The sequence below is a fragment of the Pelodiscus sinensis genome, chromosome 19 (genome assembly GCF_049634645.1).
Source record: "Pelodiscus sinensis isolate JC-2024 chromosome 19, ASM4963464v1, whole genome shotgun sequence".
Classification (NCBI taxonomy): Eukaryota; Metazoa; Chordata; order Testudines; family Trionychidae; genus Pelodiscus; species Pelodiscus sinensis.
In genome coordinates this window covers 8,745,917-8,764,330 of record NC_134729.1, presented here as the reverse complement: position 1 = coordinate 8,764,330, position 18,414 = coordinate 8,745,917, and the positions used below count along the sequence as shown (strand labels likewise).

Genomic DNA, 18,414 nt, shown 5'->3' with positions numbered 1-18,414 from the left:
CAACTATATTTGGGGGAAGGGGCACATTGGGCCTGGCTTCAGGGACCTGGACGGAGCCAGGTGTACAGGAAGGGAAGTAATGAGCCCAGCCTGTCAGTGCAGAGAACTAGGAAGGCACAGCAAGAAACCAGTGAAACTGGCCTGTCAGTGTGCAGGGGAAAAAAGAATTAGGCAGAGTTCTCCAAAAGATAGCATAGTGGGAACAGTCCTCATGTCAGCATGTATTTTGTATGTGAGAGGAGATGAGCACAGCCTCCTAGAATAGAGGAGGCAAAGATGGGGGCCTATCAATACAAAGGGGTTGGTGGTGGATGGAACTACAGCCTTGGAGGAGTGAGCCCAGCAAATCAATCTGGAGGAGGAACAACAGGCTGGGCAGAGCCTGGGGAGGGAGTATGAAGCTGTCAGTGCAAGGGAGGTGGCTGGTCTGAACCCAGGCTATTGGGTTGGGGCGTTGGCAGGGAGTGCTCTGAGCCCCAGCTGTCAGTGCAAGGAGGGGCAGCTGGACAAAGATGGACCGGGGCAGGAAGGGGGGGAGGGGCTGGTGTCGGCAAGCACACGCGGCTGTCAGTGCAGGGAAGCAATCCCAAGCCAGTCTGGAGAAGGAGGAAGGAGGGCAAAAGAGTGCGAGGAGCCTGGGCTATCAGCGCAGGGACGGGCGGTCGGATAAATACGGCGAGTCGAAGGGAAGCGCACGGAGCCCGGACTGTCAGGCCGGGGGAGGGGGCACAGGCTGTGCAGAGCCCGAAGGGAGCGCACAGAGCTCGGGCTCAGTGCCAAGGGGGCGGCTGGGCAGAGCCCGGCCTGGCGGGCGGGGGCGACAAGCGAACTGGGCCTCCTGCCCCGGCCCGCGCGTTCCCTGCCGGGAGGGGCCGAGCAGGCGCCCCCCAGCGAGCCCGGACCCACCGCCGCCCGGAAAGGGGGGGGGCGGCCTGCTCCACTCCGGCGCCCTCTCCCGCCCGGCTGGGTGGGGCCGCTCCCGCCGCCGGGCCCGGGAATAGCGGGGGGTCCTCACCGGGCTCGGGCGCCGCTTCCGGCTCGGGGTCCCCGTCCCCGCCCTGCTCCCGGGCCCGCGGCGGCGCCGCCGCTTTTGTCACTTTCAGCGGCGAGGAGGTGGAGGCCGCCATCTTGGGTCCGGCACATGCAGGGCGGCCACAAGGCGGGGCAGTTGCTCGCCGAGCCGCGTCAGGCCAGGCGGGGCAGACGAGTGCCGAGCCACCCCTAGGCGGCCGCCGCCGAACCAGAACCCACAAAGCCAGGCAGGAACCGGGGTTGGGGGAGGTTGAAGAGACGGGAGTGGCCACTGCCGAGCAATCGATACCCAGCCCTCGAGGCGGGAGCCGCAGACGCTTGCCACGCACGTAGGCAGGCAGGAGCAGGAGAGCGCCGAGCTCGCGTAGGGCCCACACAAGCCCTGGCGAGTAGCCAGGCTGCAGAGCCCCCGGGAGCTGGCAGGGGCCTTGAGGCCGCGCCTGGCTGGTGGTGCCTGGGCAGTGTGAGGAGGGGGCTGTGCCCCAGCCATCACTCGCCTTCTGCCACGAGGGCAGCGCCCTGGACTTTGCCAAAGGACCCCTTAGTCCCCCCTTCTATACCCTTGCTCCAGGGTTACTGAAATCCTGGTTCTCACCCCTGCCCCACTTGTCTTTTCCCCATGTGAGCTGGCCTGCACTGCGGCCTGGCTTCTGCGGTCCTGTGCCTTTCCCTGAAACAGGTGCTAAATAGGGGCATACGGTTCTGCTTGCCTTGGGCCGAAGCCTGGCAGTAGGAAGTAGACAGCTAATGTCTCTCCTCTCCCCCACCTGCACTGCCAAGAAAGGGGCAAGGAAGTAAAGGACAGGCCCTCCTCTCAGCAGCTCCAGGGGATGAAACTGATGTTAAATCCTATGCCAGTCTGCCAGCATAGCATAGCAAGGGCAACCAATACAACCTTTACTTACTACAGCTCCCAGGATGCACCTGCAGCATTAACGGCCCCATGATGTCAAGAAGTGGCACAATTTGGACCTGCATAAATACAAGGAAAAGAAAGTGGGATGCACCCCAACATCCCCTTTTTATGATCCATATAATGGTCTGAACGTAACAGGTGCTTCGCTGGATTTTCAACTATGAAGCTGCTTAAGAACCTTAAATCCAAATCACACTAACTTGTGCAATGGAAAGTGAAAATTATTTGCCTTTATCAGAAGAAATACATATTTCTTAAAGAGGAAGTTACTCACCTTGCACAGTAATGGTGCTTCAAGATGTGTGTCTATGTGGGTGCTCCACTGTACCTGTGCTGCTGATTGGAGAACTTTGGTAGCAGTACCTGGATGCATACGTGCTGTCTGCCCCACAAGGCTAACCAATGCTACACAAGCAAACCCTCCTTGATTTTTTTTCTCTATCACCTTGACAAGAGCGCTAAAGCAAAGGGGAAGAGGGTGGGTGATGGAGCACTCATATGGACACACATCTTGAAGAACCATTGTTACTGCACAAAGTAACAACTTCTTCAAGTAGTGGCCCTCTGAGTGCTACAATGTAGGTAACTCCAGTCAGTATCTCTAACGAGGAGACGCTCAGGCTTTGGAGTAGAGTTTTATGGATAACAATATTGCAGAGCCAAAGTGTGCCAGAAACAGTCACCAGGAGTTGCATAAAAGTGTTCTGTAGGGTATGCTCAGATATACAGGTGAGTGTTCTGCAGATTTCAGAGACAAGGACATTCTTGAGGAAGGTGACAAAGGAGGAAACTGACCTTGTGGAGTGTATGCAGATTTTGGACAGAGGTACAGTGTTGTGACCCAATAGCTATGTTTGATACATTTTGAGACCCAGTTGCAGTCTGGGATGATACTGCTACTCCTTTACACCCAAAGAGGATGGGAGAAAGGCTGTTCTCTGTAGTGATGGATGGCAGAACAAGGAGCAATGGTCTCAAGTTACAGTGGGGTAAGTCTAGGTTGGATATTAGGAAAATCTATTTCACTGGAATGGGTTACCTAGGGAGGTGGTGGAATCTCCATCCCTAGAGGCTTTTAAGTCTCAGCTGGGTTGATTTAGTTGGGATTGGTCCTGCCTTGGGCAGAGGGCTAGACTTAATGACCTCCTCAGGTCTCTTCCAGCTCTATGTTTCTATGATTTAGACCTTTCTGCAAAGGAGAGGAAAAATTTAGATTTCCTAAATTCAGGTAAACGGCCAGGGCTCTCCTAGCATCGAGTGTATGCAGAATAGCTTCCTTGTTATCACAATGAGACAGAGTAAAAAGTCCAGAGGTTAATCAGCTGATTTAATGTGAGAAGACTAGGTCATCTTGGAGATGATGTTTGAGTGTGCTTTGAATCATGTCCCCAAAAAAATGCTGTCAGAGTTATGCCTCCTCGTGTTCACTATCAGATTCACCAATGGTACTTGTGGAGATTCCCATGTCCAAAGTAAATTCTATACTGGAGCCCTGATACCAGAGTCTCCCTTGCTGGGTATCTCATATACCAGGAGGTCCTTAGAGTGTCTGAATTCCGATGATGCTATCCTACTCAGTGCCAGCAGTTGTGAGCAATGGGTTGATGGCATTGAAAGGATTGTAAAGAGTGCACAGAAGTGGATGGCTTGCTATTCTCCATGCCAATAGAAATGTTCATACCAGCAGCATGTGGTTGGCTGTAGTGAAGTCTCTGTCCTGGCCTTTATAAGTTGGTACCATTGCTTCAATGCTTATGTCCATCAGGTCCTTAGGCACGTCAACGATATCGGCCACTTCAACCTCTTGAGTTGTGGGTACCATGTTTGGAGCGTGTAAGTACCGATGATACCAAATACACCTATGAGTTTTTCTGGCTAGCTCATATCTTGCTCTGAGGACTCATGGCTCTCTTTTGTGAAGCCTCATGTGAGGGTTCCATGTCTGTTTCTTCAGTCCATAGACCTTAGATGTTGAGAGCTTTAGGGAAGAATCATGCCATCTGAATGACTCCTGAAGAGCTGCCTCTCATGAGGCGTTCTAGTCTCAGTTCCTGGTTTTTCCAAAATCTTGACTTAAGCTTTAGGCAGAGCCTATACTTCTGGGAAATGTCGATTTCCCCAGGGCAACAGATGCAGTGTGAATGTTTGTCTGTTACAGGGATGTCCTTGCATAAGTGGCACCCAGTGAATCACATTAAATCCCCTCTTGGAGTCTTTTTTTTTTTTTGAAGAAGAAGAAGAAAGAGAAAACTTAAAAAAAAAACCTAAACAAACCCACCTCTATAGGAATTAAATATTCAAGATCTAGAGAGAAAGAATGATCTGATGAACGGAGTGCTAATAGTTCTGTCTCTTGCCAGAGATGACTGAGAAGGAACACAGGGCAGTTCGCCTGTGCAGCATTGGTTAGTCTTGTTGCGGAGGTGGAAGACAGCATATGTACAGCCAGAATAGAAACTATTCTCTGAGTAAGTGCAGGGATGCAAGCGCACTTACAGTGGACCACCCATAGGAACAGTATTCAAAGAAAAGACTGTTGAGCATTTCATTCCAAAAGTAAGATACACTAGCAAGTGTGTGTTTTTTCCAAAGCATGTGGAAACCCACAGAAAGAGGCATGTGTGAATGCACAGAGTGCTGCAACCTTGCTATCAGCAAGGAAGCACATAGGAGAGAAGTTGGGATTTTAAACAAGGCACTTCCACTGGTCAAGAGAAATTATACTGATAGAAATACAGGCCCCCATCCAGTGATAAAGTAACAGAAAGTACGATGCAAGTAGCAGCAAAGAAAGCACCCAATGAGAAAAGGAAAGCACCATAAAAATGCCTGTTTTCAGGACACAGGAATGGCAGAGAGAGAGCAGATGGGGCAGCAGAAGCAGAAAGCATAAGAAAAAAACATACAACTCACTGGAAATACATCTTGAAGCAAAGGAGACAGACAAAATTCACCTTTGCTGCAGCTATTTCCTGGGCTCTCCAGCCAAACACCACATTCACAAATAGGAATGGACTGTTAATCTCAATATTTGCAACACTGTCAAATTTAAACATTATTCAAAGGGTGAGCAAAGGTGACTGATCTCTAAAGAGACTTATAACCCTAACCCTGGATTGGAGCAGCCACGCTAGTGTGCACTAACTGAAAGTTTAGTGTTACCTGGGTCAGTTCGAGGTACACACTAGCCACAAAGGCATTTTTACCATTAATAGGGTTGCTGCAATTAACCTATGCATTGAGATCAGCCTACAATAGAAGTTCAGAAGGAATTTGAAAGTCTCAGAGAGGTAGCCAGGTTAGTCTATAACAGGCATGTCCAAAGTCCGGCCCGCGGGCCAATTGCGGCCCGTGTTCCGGTTTAATACGGCCCCACAGGTAATTTGGCAATATCTATCTTTTATGGCCCCCAACGAATCCATATGTATTGAGATGAATACATTGTAAAATCTCAGTTAATGTCAGTTGGTCTAAATCAGTTATAAATATCTTTGGACACAACATGTATACTTGGTGTTATGTTCCTGTTCATATTTTTTGAACTTAAAAGTTGACAGATAACCTTTATTACCAATAATATGTAATGTACTTTACAATGTTCCTGACATATATTTCAGCTTCTTGGATTTTTTTTTCATCTGGCCTTCAGATATGAAAGGCAGAGTGATTTAACACCTGTTTAGATTTGTCATCCATGTGACGAAATGAAAAGTATGCTGTTTGCAATAAACTTTGCATAAAATAGTTAATTTGCATTTAATTTTAATGGTTCAAAGAATGTCAGGCAAAATGGTCAGCCCTCACGCATGTTCACTTCATCAAATCTGGCCCTCTTTGAAAAAAGTTTGGACACCCCTGGTCTATAACTTTAAAAACCGCCCTATGACATATTAGGCTATATCTACATTGCCAGCAGAGAGTATGCAAATGAAGCGCTGGTTAGCATTTTGTTGTGCTTCATTTGCATAATTTATTCAAGCCGGTTTTGTACAAAAACAAGCAGTGTGGACATTTCCTTTTTGTGCAAAAACACTTTTTTGTGCAAAATCCTTATGTCTCAAGGATCTTGCACAAAAAGGGGTTTTTGCACAAAAAGGAAACGTTCACATTGCTTGTTTTTGCACAAAAACTCTTGCACAAAACTGGCTCGAATAGATTATGCAAATGAAGACACTCCCTTCACTCACATTCAACTCAAGGGCACTGAGGCTTAGAATCTGGGTAGAATCAAAGTAAGCTGGGGGCCAGATCTGGCCTGTGGGCCATAGCTTTCCCCAACCCTGATCTAAATAGATTGTTGGCCACATACTCTTCCACAGTGGTGTTTTATGATCATAGAATCACAGAAATGTAGGACTGGAAGAAACATTGGGAGATCAATTACAGACCCTTACTCTGCGGCAGAACCAAGTAAAACAGCTATTCCTGCTAGGTTTTTGTTTAACCTCTTCTTAAAAATGTCTGATGATGGGATTCTACAATTCCTCTGGAAGCCTATGCCAAAGCTTAATTATTCTTATACTTAGCAAATTTTTCTGAATATCTGATCTAAATCTCTCTTACTGCTCATTAAACTCATTTACTACTACTTGTCCTGCGCCTTCAGTGGACATGGAGATGAAAGGGTTTCTCACTTTGGGCAGTAACTGTAGTTCTTTGAGACGCGTGTCCCTGTGGGTGTTCTACTTCATCAGGCTTCCAGACAGCATCCCCAGAAGGAGGAGGGAGCTTAGAACAGTCCAGAACTGAAGACAGTACTGCACAGCAAAGTGCTGCTTATGATTTGATGGAATGGAGCAAGAAGTAACACTTTGAAAATGTAGAAACTGAAGCCCAATTGGCAACTCTACACATCTTAGAAACTGGAACAAAAAACAGGACTATGTAGCACTTTAAAGACTAACACGATGGTTTATTAGGTGATGAGCTTTCGTGGGCCAAACCCAGAGGAAGTGGGTCTGGCTCACGAAAGCTCATCACCTAATAAACCATCTTGTTAGTCTTTAAAGTGCTACATAGTCCTGTTTTTTGTTTCAGCTAGACTAGACTAGAGTAACACGGCTACATCTCTATTACTTAGATACTGGAACATTCTTAGAAATGCAATCAATGTTTCTTGAGATCGGAGCGAATGGGCTCTCACCTGAGCACCTTCAGACTCATTACAGGTAGTGATACAATCTGATTGTTCTTTTGTCTTTGAGGAGTGACAACTGTTCCTTTAGATGTAGCTGTGATGGAGATAAAATCTTGGCAGTCTCCTAAACTGCTTAGTCGTATCCAGAAAGGCCATCAAAATCCTTCAAACGTCCAAGGTGTGGAGATGTGATTTCTGCTGAGACTATGAGGTTAAAAAAAATACTGGCAGATAGACTGGTTAAGGTCAAAGTCCAATGTAACTCTTGGGAGGAACTTAGGATATGCACATAAGACGACCTTACCGTTAAAGAACACTATAAAGGGTCAGCGGGGAACTACCGACAAGGTTCCAGTCACTGTAATCCTAACAGGCTGATGTGATAGCAACTAAGAAGGTTGCCTTCATAGTTAATTAAAGGGGTAACAAATTGCCATTGGTCTGAATGGAGCTCTGGTGAGGTGGTGGTGAACCATACTGAGGTCTCAAGATGGGTAGAATGTCTGATGTAGGGGGAGGGATTACCCAGACTTTTAGTAAATCTGGATGATACTGGGTGACGCAAAACATAAAATGGGAGAATTCTTTAACTGAGGGATGAAAGGCTGATATGGTTGCTGGTGTACTTTGACTGAACTGATGGATAATCCAGATGTCTTCATATCACATTTTGATATGGGATCTAGGGGTCATAGTGGACCACAAGTTGAATATGAGTCAACAGTGTGATGCTGTTGCAAAAAAAGCAAATATGATTCTAGGTTGTATCAACAGGTGTGTTGTAAGCAAAACTCGTGAAGTCATTCTGCTGCTCTACTCTGCACTAGTTAGGCATCAGCTGGAGTACTGTGTCCAGTTTTGGGCGCCACATTTCAAGAAAGATGTGGAGAAATTGGAAAGGGTACAGAGAAGAGCGACAAGAATGATTAAAGGTTTAGAGAACATGACCTATGAAGCCAGGCTTCATGAACTGGGCTTGTTTAGTTTGGAAAAAAGAAGATTAAGGGGGGACATGATAGCGGTTTTCAAATATCTAAAAGGGTGTCACAAGGAGGAAGGCGAAAATTTGTTCCTCTTGGTTTCTGAGGACAGGACAAGGAGTAATGGGCTTAAAGTGCAGCAGGGGAGGTTTAGATTGGACATTAGGAAAAAATTCCTAACTGTCAGGGTGGTCAAATATTGGAATAAATTGCCAAGGGAGGTGGTGGAATCTCCCTCTCTGGAGATATTTAAGAACAGGTTAGATAGACATCTGTCAGGGATGGTGTAGATGGAGCTTGGTCCTGCCTTGAGGGCGGGGGGCTGGACTCGATGACCTCTTGAGGTCCCTTCCAGTCCTATTATTCTATGATTCTATCCAGCAGGCAATCTAGGAAGTGGAAAAGGGAAACCAGTTCAGGCTGGAGGAAGCAACAACTACACTACTGGACAAATCTCTTCCATTTCTGCAGGTAAGCAGTTTGGTTTGATGATTTTACTGTTTAATAACATCTCCTGTACAGCTGTAGAACAAGAAGCCTTTATTCCTCAAAACCATTCAGGAGCCAGGCCCTGAAGCACAGAATCACTAGGATGGAGTGAAGCATATGACCTGTGCCCTAAGATAGGAAAGGAGGAATGGTTGGGAACTTGGCAGTTGCATGCAGTTGAAGTAGGTAAAGGTACCCGATTTGATCTTGGCTAGCTTGGTTCTGTGAGGATAACTTCGGCTTCATCCTGTCTGATCTCATTCAGAATTAGGGGTTCTGGGGGAAAGATATAGACATAGTCTTCTTCCATGGAAGAAGAAAGGTGTCAGTAAAGAAGTGGCAACTCCAACGCCTCCACCTCACGAAAAGAAGAGTGGGCTCCCTATCCTAATTGGGATGTGTCAGTTGTTAAAGTCACTGATGGGGTTAGATGACAAATGTTGAGTTGCTCCTTCCACCAATTGATGCCCCTCTTTCTTTTTAACATGCAAGGGCACCATCACCTGCTTGTGTCCCTGCTTGGAAAGTATGTTGTTTGGAGCCAATCTGGAAGCAGTGACTGGCCACAAAATGTGTAATCTGCCATATGCAAACAGAAGATAGTTCCTTACTATGGTGTGAAAGTTTCCCTGAACTGTCCCATCCCACCTGACAAGGTCACAAATCCATGTAAAGACACTCTGACTGTCAAGACGTCTAAGTATGCCTTTACAAACCATATCCTTTCAACTGGTACCAGCATGGATTTCTTTACAGTAGTAGACCAAACTCCTGGAACAGAGCAAGGTTCTGGGTGGAAGTTAGCACTGCTATTTAGGTACAGGAAGACCAGGTTTACCTTCTGCTCAAGGTAAGCTATCACTACTTGGGACTGAAGGTAGGCCAAAGGGGAACACTTGATACTGAAAGTTATCTTGGCCTATGGTGAATCGTAAAAGGCATTGGCATTTTCCTTTCACAAGTGGCTATTCTCTGGCCACGAATGCCTGCAATCGTTCGCTTCTGAATGGGGCTGCACCCACTTCTTGTGGGTGCCCCGTTTCTGGTTGAGTGTGAGCCTGCTTTTCTTTCAGTTTTTACAATGGGGTGGCACTACCTCTCACAGGTTTCTCCTGGCTCTCAGTTCATCAGCATGTCTTCAGTGATTCATCTTTTGGGCCAAATCACACTGTCCCTCTCCCCCTCCCTCTTCTGGGGTATACAGTGTCTAGTTCTCGCTCAGCCCTGGTATGGGGCCATAGCAGCAATGCTTCTTCCCTTGAGATACAGCCTTCTTTAACAGCCCAATAGGGGCCCCTCTTAGTAGCTTCAATTGGTGTTCTTTCTAGAAGTCCTCTCTAGGCTCAGTTTTCAACCAAACCAGCAGGGCCCATCACGGTACCCTTGCCTGATCTGACAAGGTTCTAGGATCAGTCCCCTGGGCTCAGCTTACTTACACTTACCTGTCCATGGTTCTGCTGCTCTTCTAGCTAGCCAGGCACCTAGCCTTCAGCAGCCTTCCTTGAGTTCAGTGCTGCCTGTAATGAGCTGTCTGCCATCCTTGCTCTTCAAGTTCCACACAGCAACTGCGTGCTCTGTCCCTCCTGCTTCCTTTCATATGGCCCTTCCAGCCCTTGATTGGTTGCTCCAGCAGCTCCTCTGATTGGCTGCTACCCAATAGCCACTCTAGGCTGCCCAGAGGACTACTCCTCTGTTCTTTTCTGGGGCAAGGTGAAGCCTCTAGATCTAGTCCACCCCATCACACACACGCATTTCTTGTGCAGTGGGGGAATAGTTACATGGAAGTAGGTGTTTTGTAGAGTGAAGGCTGAAACAAATCCCATTCCTCCACTAAAGGTTGCTGGACTCACCATCATGCTTTTCAGGCTTTATAAACTTGTTCAGCGGTCTTAAATCATAGAGCTGGAAGAGACCTTAGGAGGTCATCAAGTCCAGCCCCCTGCCCAAGGCAGGACCAATCCCAACTAAATCAGCCCAGCCAGGGCTTTGTCAAGCCGAGACTTAAAAACCTCTAGGGATGGAGATTCCACCACCTCCCTAGGTAACCCATCCCAGTGCTTCACCACCCTCCTAGGGAAATAGTATTTCCTAATATCCAACCTCTCCCACTGTAACTTGAGACCATTGCTCCTTGTTCTGCCATCTGTCACTACTGTGAACAGCCTTTCTCCATCCTCCTTGAAACCTCCCTTCAGGATGTTGAAGGCTGCTATCAAATCCCCCCTCACTCTTCGCTTCTGCAGACTAAACAAATCCAAATCCTTCAGTCGCTCCTCAAAGGTCATGTGCTCCAGCCCACTAATCATTTTGGTCGCCCTCTGATGGACCCTCTCCAATGCGTCCACATCCTTTCTATAATGGGGGGCCCAGAACTGGACACAATATTCTAGATGTGGCCTCACCAGCACTGAATAAAGGGGAATAATCACTTCTCTGGATCTTTCCTCCTAATGTACCCCAATATGCCATTAGCCTTCTTGGCTACAAGGGCACACTGTTGACTCATATCCAGCTTCTCATCCACTGTAATCCCCAGGTCTTTTTCTGCAGAACTGCTACTTAACCATTCGGTCCCCAGCCTATAACAATGCTTGGGAGTCTTCCATCCCAAGTGCAGGACTCTATACTTGTCCTTGTTGAACCTCATCAGATTTCTTTTGGCCCAATCCTCTAATCTGTTCAGGTCACTCTGTACCCTATCCCCGCCCTCCAGCATATCTACCTCTCCTCCTAGCTTAATGTCATCTGCAAACTTGCTGAGGGGGCAATCCATCCCCTCATGCAGGTCATTAATAAAGATGTTGAACAAAACCAGTCCAAGAACAGATCCTTGGGGAACGCCGCAAAAACCAAACACCAACCTGACATCGAGCCATTGATCGCTACCCGTTGGGCCCGACAGTCTAGCCAGCTTTCTATCCATCTTACAGTCCATTATCCAATCTATATTCCCTTAACTTGCTGGCAAGAATATTGTGGGAGACCGTATCAAAAGCTTGGCTAACGTCAAGGTATATCACATCCACTGACTTTCCTATATCCACAGAACCAGTTACCTCATCATGGAAGCTAATCAGATTGGTCAGGCATGATTTGCCCTTCGTGAATTCATGTTTACGATTCCTGATCATTTTCCCCTCTTCCAAGTGCTTCAAAATGGATTCCTTGATGATCCCCTCCATGATTTTTCCAGGGACTGAGGTAAGGCTGACAGGTCTGTAGTTTCTTGGATTGTCCTTCCCTTTTTTAAATATGGGCACTACATTTGCCTTTTTCCAATCATCCGGGATCTCTCCCGATCTCCACGAGTTTTCAAAGATAATGGCCAAAGGCTCTGCAATAACACTTGCCAACTCCCTCAGTACCTTCCGATGCATTAATCCGGGCCCATGGATTTGTGTATGTTTAGCATTTCTAAATAGTTCCTAACTTGTTCTTTCCCCACACTGCGTTGTGTAGTGCATTTGTCTGGAAGCTGACCTTGTCCGTGAAGACAGAGGCAAAGAAAGCATTGAGTACTTCAGCTTTTCCCACATCATCTGTCACTAGGTTACCTCCCTCATCCAGTAAGGGCTCCACACCCTCTCTGATCACCTTCTTATTGCTAACATGCCTGTAGAAACCGGTCTTGTTATCCTTCACATCCATTGCTAGCTGCAATTCCCATTGCGCTTTCGCCTTCCTGATAACTCCCCTGCATTCTCGAGCAATATATTTATACTCCTCCCTAGTCATCTGTCCAAGTTTCTGCTTCTTGTAAGCTTCCTTCTTGTGTTTAATCTTACCAAGAATGTCCCCAGTAAGCCAATCTGGTCGCCTACCATATATGCTTTTCTTGCTGCGCAGTAGGATGGTTTCTTCCTGTGCCTTTAATACGGCTTCTTTAAAATACTGCCAGCTCTCCTGGACTCCTTTCCCCTTCATGTAAGCATCCCAGGGAATCCTGCCCATCAGTTCTCTGCGGGAGTCAAAGGCTGCTGTTCTGAAGTCCAGGTTGTGTATTTTGTTACTCTCTTTTCTTCCTTTGGTCAGGATCCTGAAATCTACCATCTCATGATCACTGCTTCTCAAGTTGTTATCCACCTCTACTTCCCATACTAGTTCCTCCCTGTTTGTGAGCGGCAGGTCAAGCTGCGCATGGCCCTTGGTTGGTTCCTTCAGCACTTGTACCAAGAAGTTATCCCCAACATTCTCCAAAAACTTCCTGGATTGTCTGTGTATAGCTGTATTGGTCTGCCAACAGATATCAAGGTGATTAAAGTTGCCAGTGAGAACCAGGGCCTGCAATTTGGAAGCTTCTCTCAATTATTCAAAGAAAGCCTCGTCTACCTCATCCATGTGATCTGGTGGTCTATAGCAGACACCAACCACAACATCACCCTGTGACGGAGCGACACAGCCCCGCACTAGCACGCCGGGGGATGGGGAGTGAGCCAGCAACACAAGCGCGATCAGCTGTGCAGCAGCCGGCTGAACAGCTGATTGGCGGGCCAACAGAGCGGCAGCCGGCACTGAGCAAAGGGCCGGATGGGCTGCACCTGGGAGAGTTGGCAAGGGCCCGGAGGGGCTGACTATAAAGAGGGCGGATGGACGCCTGGGAAGGGGGAGGCAGTGGGAGCCGTCATAGAAGGGGCGAGGCCAGCACCCCTCTCCCTTCCTGGAGGCAAGACCCGACCGAGAGGTCGGCAGACAACCGAGAGTGTGGCGTAACACCTCGGGTGAGTTGAAGGAGTTGGGCAGAGGAAGGCGCCTGGGAAGATCAGTGAGGGAGGAAGCAGTCCAGGACGGGCCTGGGAAGCCTGAGGGCTGGCACGTTTCGGGCTGCAGCCCTGCCAGATAGGACACGGGAAAGAGTCCTGGGCTGGAGTTTGGAGAGTGGGAGGGCCCAAACCCCCCTTCTCTGTTGACTGACTGTTAACCCGGTGCATGGAGAGGGCACGAGGGGGCTCAACACCGTGCCCTGGTGACCCGGGAGCGATTGGCCCTGGGTAAGGATCCTGATCAGGGCCCCGTGGGGGCCAGAGTAAGCATGGGGTCCGGGCCAAGAAGGGGAGCCCCAGCCTTGGGGGGGTGCTCCTGTGGCTGGGCCCCAGACATGTGGTGTAGAATGCGGGTGCAGTACACCCCTTGAGGGTAACGGGGTGAGGACTAACAGGTTGTACTCCCAGGCAGAGGGACCAGGATGGAGACCACAAATACCCTGGAAAGCCAGAAGCAGCTGGTGCAGCAGCTCTCCTCCTAGCATCAGGAGCAGCAACGGCAATTAATTCCGGAATTGACGGAGCAACAAGAGAAATGGTGGCAACAAGCCAGAAAGGCAGACTGGGGAAGATGGGACAGTGGGCCCACAGACGAAGAAGACGAGGGACCCAGCAGGCAGCTACCAATTAGGTTAGCCAAGATGTCGGCCGAGGATGACCCTGAGACGTTCCTAGTGACATTCGAGCGGGTGGCCACAGTGGCCCAAAGCCCATTGGGCCACCCTCGTGGCGCCGTACTTGACAGGCCAAGCCCAGCTCATATATCAAGGCCTCAGCAGTAAAGACGCCTTTCACTATTATAAGGTAAAAGAGGCCATATTGGATGAATCACACTCCTTGTGATTCTTCCCAGTGTCCTCACTTACCTCAGGGCTTTGGTCACCATCCCCCAACGAACCTAGTTTAAAGCCCTCCTCATTAGGTTTGGTAGCCTGCCCGCGAAGATGCTCTTTCTTCTCTTGGTTAGGTGGATCCCATCTCTTCCTAACAATCCTTGTGCCCGGAACAGTGTCCCATGGTCAAAGAAACCAAAGCGCTCTCTCCAACACCACGGTCGCAACCATGCATTTACTTTCTCAATTCGACGATCCCTACCCAGACCTCTTCCTTCAACTGAAAGGATGGACGAGAATACCACTTGCGCTTCAAATTCCTTGATCCTTCTTCCCAGTGCTACGTAATGTGCCGTGACTCACTTAAGGTCATTCTTGGACATATCATTAGTTCTTACATGGAGAGACGGGTAGTGATCCAAAGATTTAATCACTTTGGGAAGACTCTCAGTCACATCCTGAATACGAACTCCTGATAGGTAGCGCACTTCTCAAGATTGCAAGTCTGGATGGCACATGGATGACTCAGTCTGTCTTAGGAGGGAGTCTCTGACCACCACCACCCGTCTTCTTCTTTTGGGGGTAGTGGTTGTGGAACCCCCATCCCTAAGACTTTGAATCCCATGCCTTCCGGTAGATGGTGTTCCCTTCTGATTTCTTCCCTGAGAGGTCCCTGCCAAAGCATTCTCCACCGCAGTGCCTGCGGAGAGAGCCTGATAGCGATTATTTACCTCTACAGGAATGGGGGATACCTGAGCTGGCCTTCTCCTTCTAGAGGTTACATGCTGCCAGTTCTCTTCCTTGTCCTGTACTGCCCTAACTGGCTCTTCAGCATGCTGTGCCTGCAGGATTAAATGCTGCCTTCTATCGAGGAAGTCTTCATCCTCTCTGATAGAATGTAGGGTCGATACTTGGGCCTCAAGTCCTCTAATTTTTTCTTCTGAAATGGCGACCAGCTTGCACTTAGTGCAGATGAAATCCATTCTTTCTTCTGGGAGGAAGACAAACATGGCACATGCTGTGCAGGTAACAGCAACAGACCTATCATGGAATTAGCTGGCACTCTGCCACTGGTGTCCCCAGCCACATCTTCACTTCCTGGAAGATTAATGCTGCAGTGATCGATCTTCAGGAATTCAATTTAGCAAGTCTGGTAAAGACCTACTAAAATCAAATGCTGAAGGTGCCCCTGTCAATGCCAGAACTCTTACATCTCACGAGGAGTAAGGGAAGTCAATGGGGCTATGTCTACACTACACAGTTTTTCTGGGATACCAAAGGTAACCCGAATGCATCCACTTTTTTTTTTAAATGAGGAATAAGGGTTCTTCCAAAAGAGGAGGTTTTTCCCACATTTGGCCCCATGAAGATGGGCCAAATGTCAGAAAAGCCTCTTTCTTTCTTTTTTTTTTTTTTGAATCAGAAAAAGGTACACAAATTACTGTTCATAATTTGTGTACCTTTTTCCGAAAAATAACTGCAGTGTAGACATAGCCTGGGAGAGTTTCTCCCATTGACTTTCCACTGTGAGGATGGCACTGAAGCACAGCTTAAGGTAGGTCTACTCCAGCTATGTTTTTTACATAGCTGGAATTGCATACCTTTAGCCATCCTTCTCCTGGAGTGTGGACCTGGCCTAAGTGAACTGGGAGATATGGAGCCAGGAATAAGTTCTATTACTTTAGATTAAGAAATCTAATCTAATGTACGGGCTTTGGAGGAAGTGAATTGTCTGGGATCTGCTGACCATAAATTCACAGGGTCCTCTTAAGAGTCAAGTTCTCCAGAGTGTAGGGTATATCTGATATCTGGAAATCCAAATCAGTGGAAGTAATTCATTTCAGAGGGAAGGGGCCCAGGTTAGCATTCTCCCTTCACAGTTGCCATCTTGGATTTCATGTGCACACACTTGCTGTGAAAGGTCACTGCACACCCTGTTTAAACAAACTCTGGATAGGCACAGCAGTGCTGATCACTCCCTGCCCTCATGAGTAACTTTTCATTCCTCACAGAGAGAAAGAGCGGGAAGCTGGACTTCTGCCTCCTGCATGAGGGAAACCATGGAGGAAGAGCATGAAGCATTAACAGAAATAGGTGCACGAGAGCTAGCACTGAGTCAATGCTAACTCATGAGCTATCTTCCCATGGATGTGCTGCAGATGTCATGAATGACTGCACTCCACTATTGAGTGAAACTACTGAAAAGGATCCCTTCTGATCTCACTGTGTTAGGGAATGTTGGATGCCTAGCAGAACAGACTCTGTAATGCTAGCAAAGTCAGCAAGGGCAGGCTTTTGACTGCATTAGATGATGGCAGCAGTGGTGCTCACACATGCCTGTGAACAGAAGCAGTAGGATAGAAGAGCTTAAAATTAAGCCTGCAGGTGGCATCTGAGAGGATGGAAAGGCTTACAAAAAAAGAGATAAAGAGCTTCAGATAGACAAGCTGGGGTGGGCCAACAGCAAAGTCATAATGGAAGATGGTGGACCCTTCTGCCTTCTGGTTAAGGCAGTTCAGTATGAAGCCTGCAGGGAGAGTCTAGTGTGTGCTCATGCGCTCCATAATTTGCCTACCTTTTTCGGATAGTTTTTTCGGAAGAGGCTTTTCCAAAATTTGGCCCATCTACACTGAGCCAAATTTCGGAAAAACCCCTCTTTTGAAAGAGCCCTTCTTCATCGTGAGAGGAGGAAGACAGGGCTTCTGAAAGAGCGCATCTGCTCTTCCACAAAAAAAAAGCGGAAGAGCAGACACGTTCCCTGGACGTGGAGGAGTTTTTCAGGGATACCTCTGGTATCCCAGAAAAAACCTCTTGGTGTAGACATAGCTTCAGCTTCATTTAGCATGGACACTCTAACTGACAATATTATTCCCTTTTTCTTCTTTTTCCGTCCCCATGCCCTCTCTCTGCTATTTATTTGCAACTTTGACCCCTTAACTCCATTCATCTGTGGGTTGTGCCTACAAAAGCTCATACCACCATGTACATTTTTTTGTTAGTCTCTAAGTTGCTGCAGGACAATTCGTAGTTTTTTCACTTAAACATAATCTGCTGTCAGGTGATACATGGCAACTATTTAACAGAGCACAAAAGGCTATGGTAGGAAGTGAAAAAATACAATAGCCACTTGAAAATGGAGTGGGGGAAACTCAGGGATGCAGAATAATTTCTCAGTTGGAATTTGACCTGGCACTCAGGGTAATGTCCTTACTCAGAAAAGGCACTGTGCGGTTTAAAGTTATCACCATGGCCAAGCCCTTTTATATTTCATGCAAAAATGAGAACTCCAGCAGCACAATTCTCCCTTTGAACCATTGGTTCAATCCTGACTCAGAACATATCATATTTTGCACCATCACGTAATTACATTACACATGTAATTGTGTAAATTACGTGGCCATGGGATAAGAGGGAAGGTCCTTTCTTGGATTGAGAACAGGTTAAGAGACAGAAAACAAAGGGTAGGAATAAATGGTAAATTTTCAGATTGGAGAGGGGTAACGAGTGGTATCCCCCCAAGGGTCAGTCCTGGGACTAATCCTTTTCAACTTATTCATAAATGATCTGGAGAAAGGGGTAAGCAGTGAGGTGGTAAAGTTTGCAGATGATACCAAACTGTTTAGGATAGTCAAGACAGAAGCAGACTGTGAGGGACTCCAAAAAGATCTCACCAAACTGAGTGATTGGGCAACAAAACAGAAAATGAAATTTAATGTGGATAAGTGTAAAGTAATGCACATCAGGAAAAATAACCCCAACTCTACGTACAGTTTGATAGGGGCTAATTTGGCTATGACAAATCAGGAAAGAGATATTGGAGTTATCGTGGACAGTTCTCTAAAACTTCCACACAGTGTGCAGCGGTGGTCAAAAAGGCAAATTAGGATGCTAGGAATTATTAAGAAAGGGATAGAAAATAAGACACAGACTATCTTACTGTCCCTGTATAAAACTATGGTACGCCCACATCTTGAATACCGTGTACAGATGTGGTCTCCTCACCTCAAAAAATATATTTTGGCCTTGGAAAGGGTTCAGAAAAGGGCAACTAAAATGATTAGGGGTTTGGAACGGGTCCCATATGAGGAGAGGTTAAAGTGACTGGGACTTTTCAGCTTAGAAAAGAGGAGACTGAGGGGGGATATGATAGAGGTATATAAAATCATGAGTGGTGTGGAGAGAGCGGATAAAGAAAAGTTATTTATTAGTTCCCATAATAGAAGAACTAGAAGGCACCAAATGAAATTAACGGGTAGCAGGTTTAAAA

At 47.4% G+C, this 18,414-nt stretch overlaps 1 protein-coding gene across 10 annotated transcripts in view; it reads right to left on the bottom strand.

Moving 5' to 3' along the window:
* WIZ (WIZ zinc finger) overlaps window positions 1-18,414 on the bottom strand; it is a 167,804-nt gene that overhangs the window by 24,443 nt on the left and 124,947 nt on the right. The window contains exon 1 of one of the 10 annotated variants that reach the window (XM_075902137.1): window positions 1,016-1,482. The exons of 8 other annotated variants lie outside the window; for them this stretch is intronic. In XM_075902137.1, coding sequence (XP_075758252.1) covers window positions 1,016-1,127 — 112 coding nt within the window. In that variant the 5' untranslated portion in view covers window positions 1,128-1,482. Of the gene's footprint in view, window positions 1-1,015; window positions 1,483-18,414 lie in introns of those variants that run through there. One more of the 10 variants, XM_075902138.1, reaches the window with a different exon arrangement.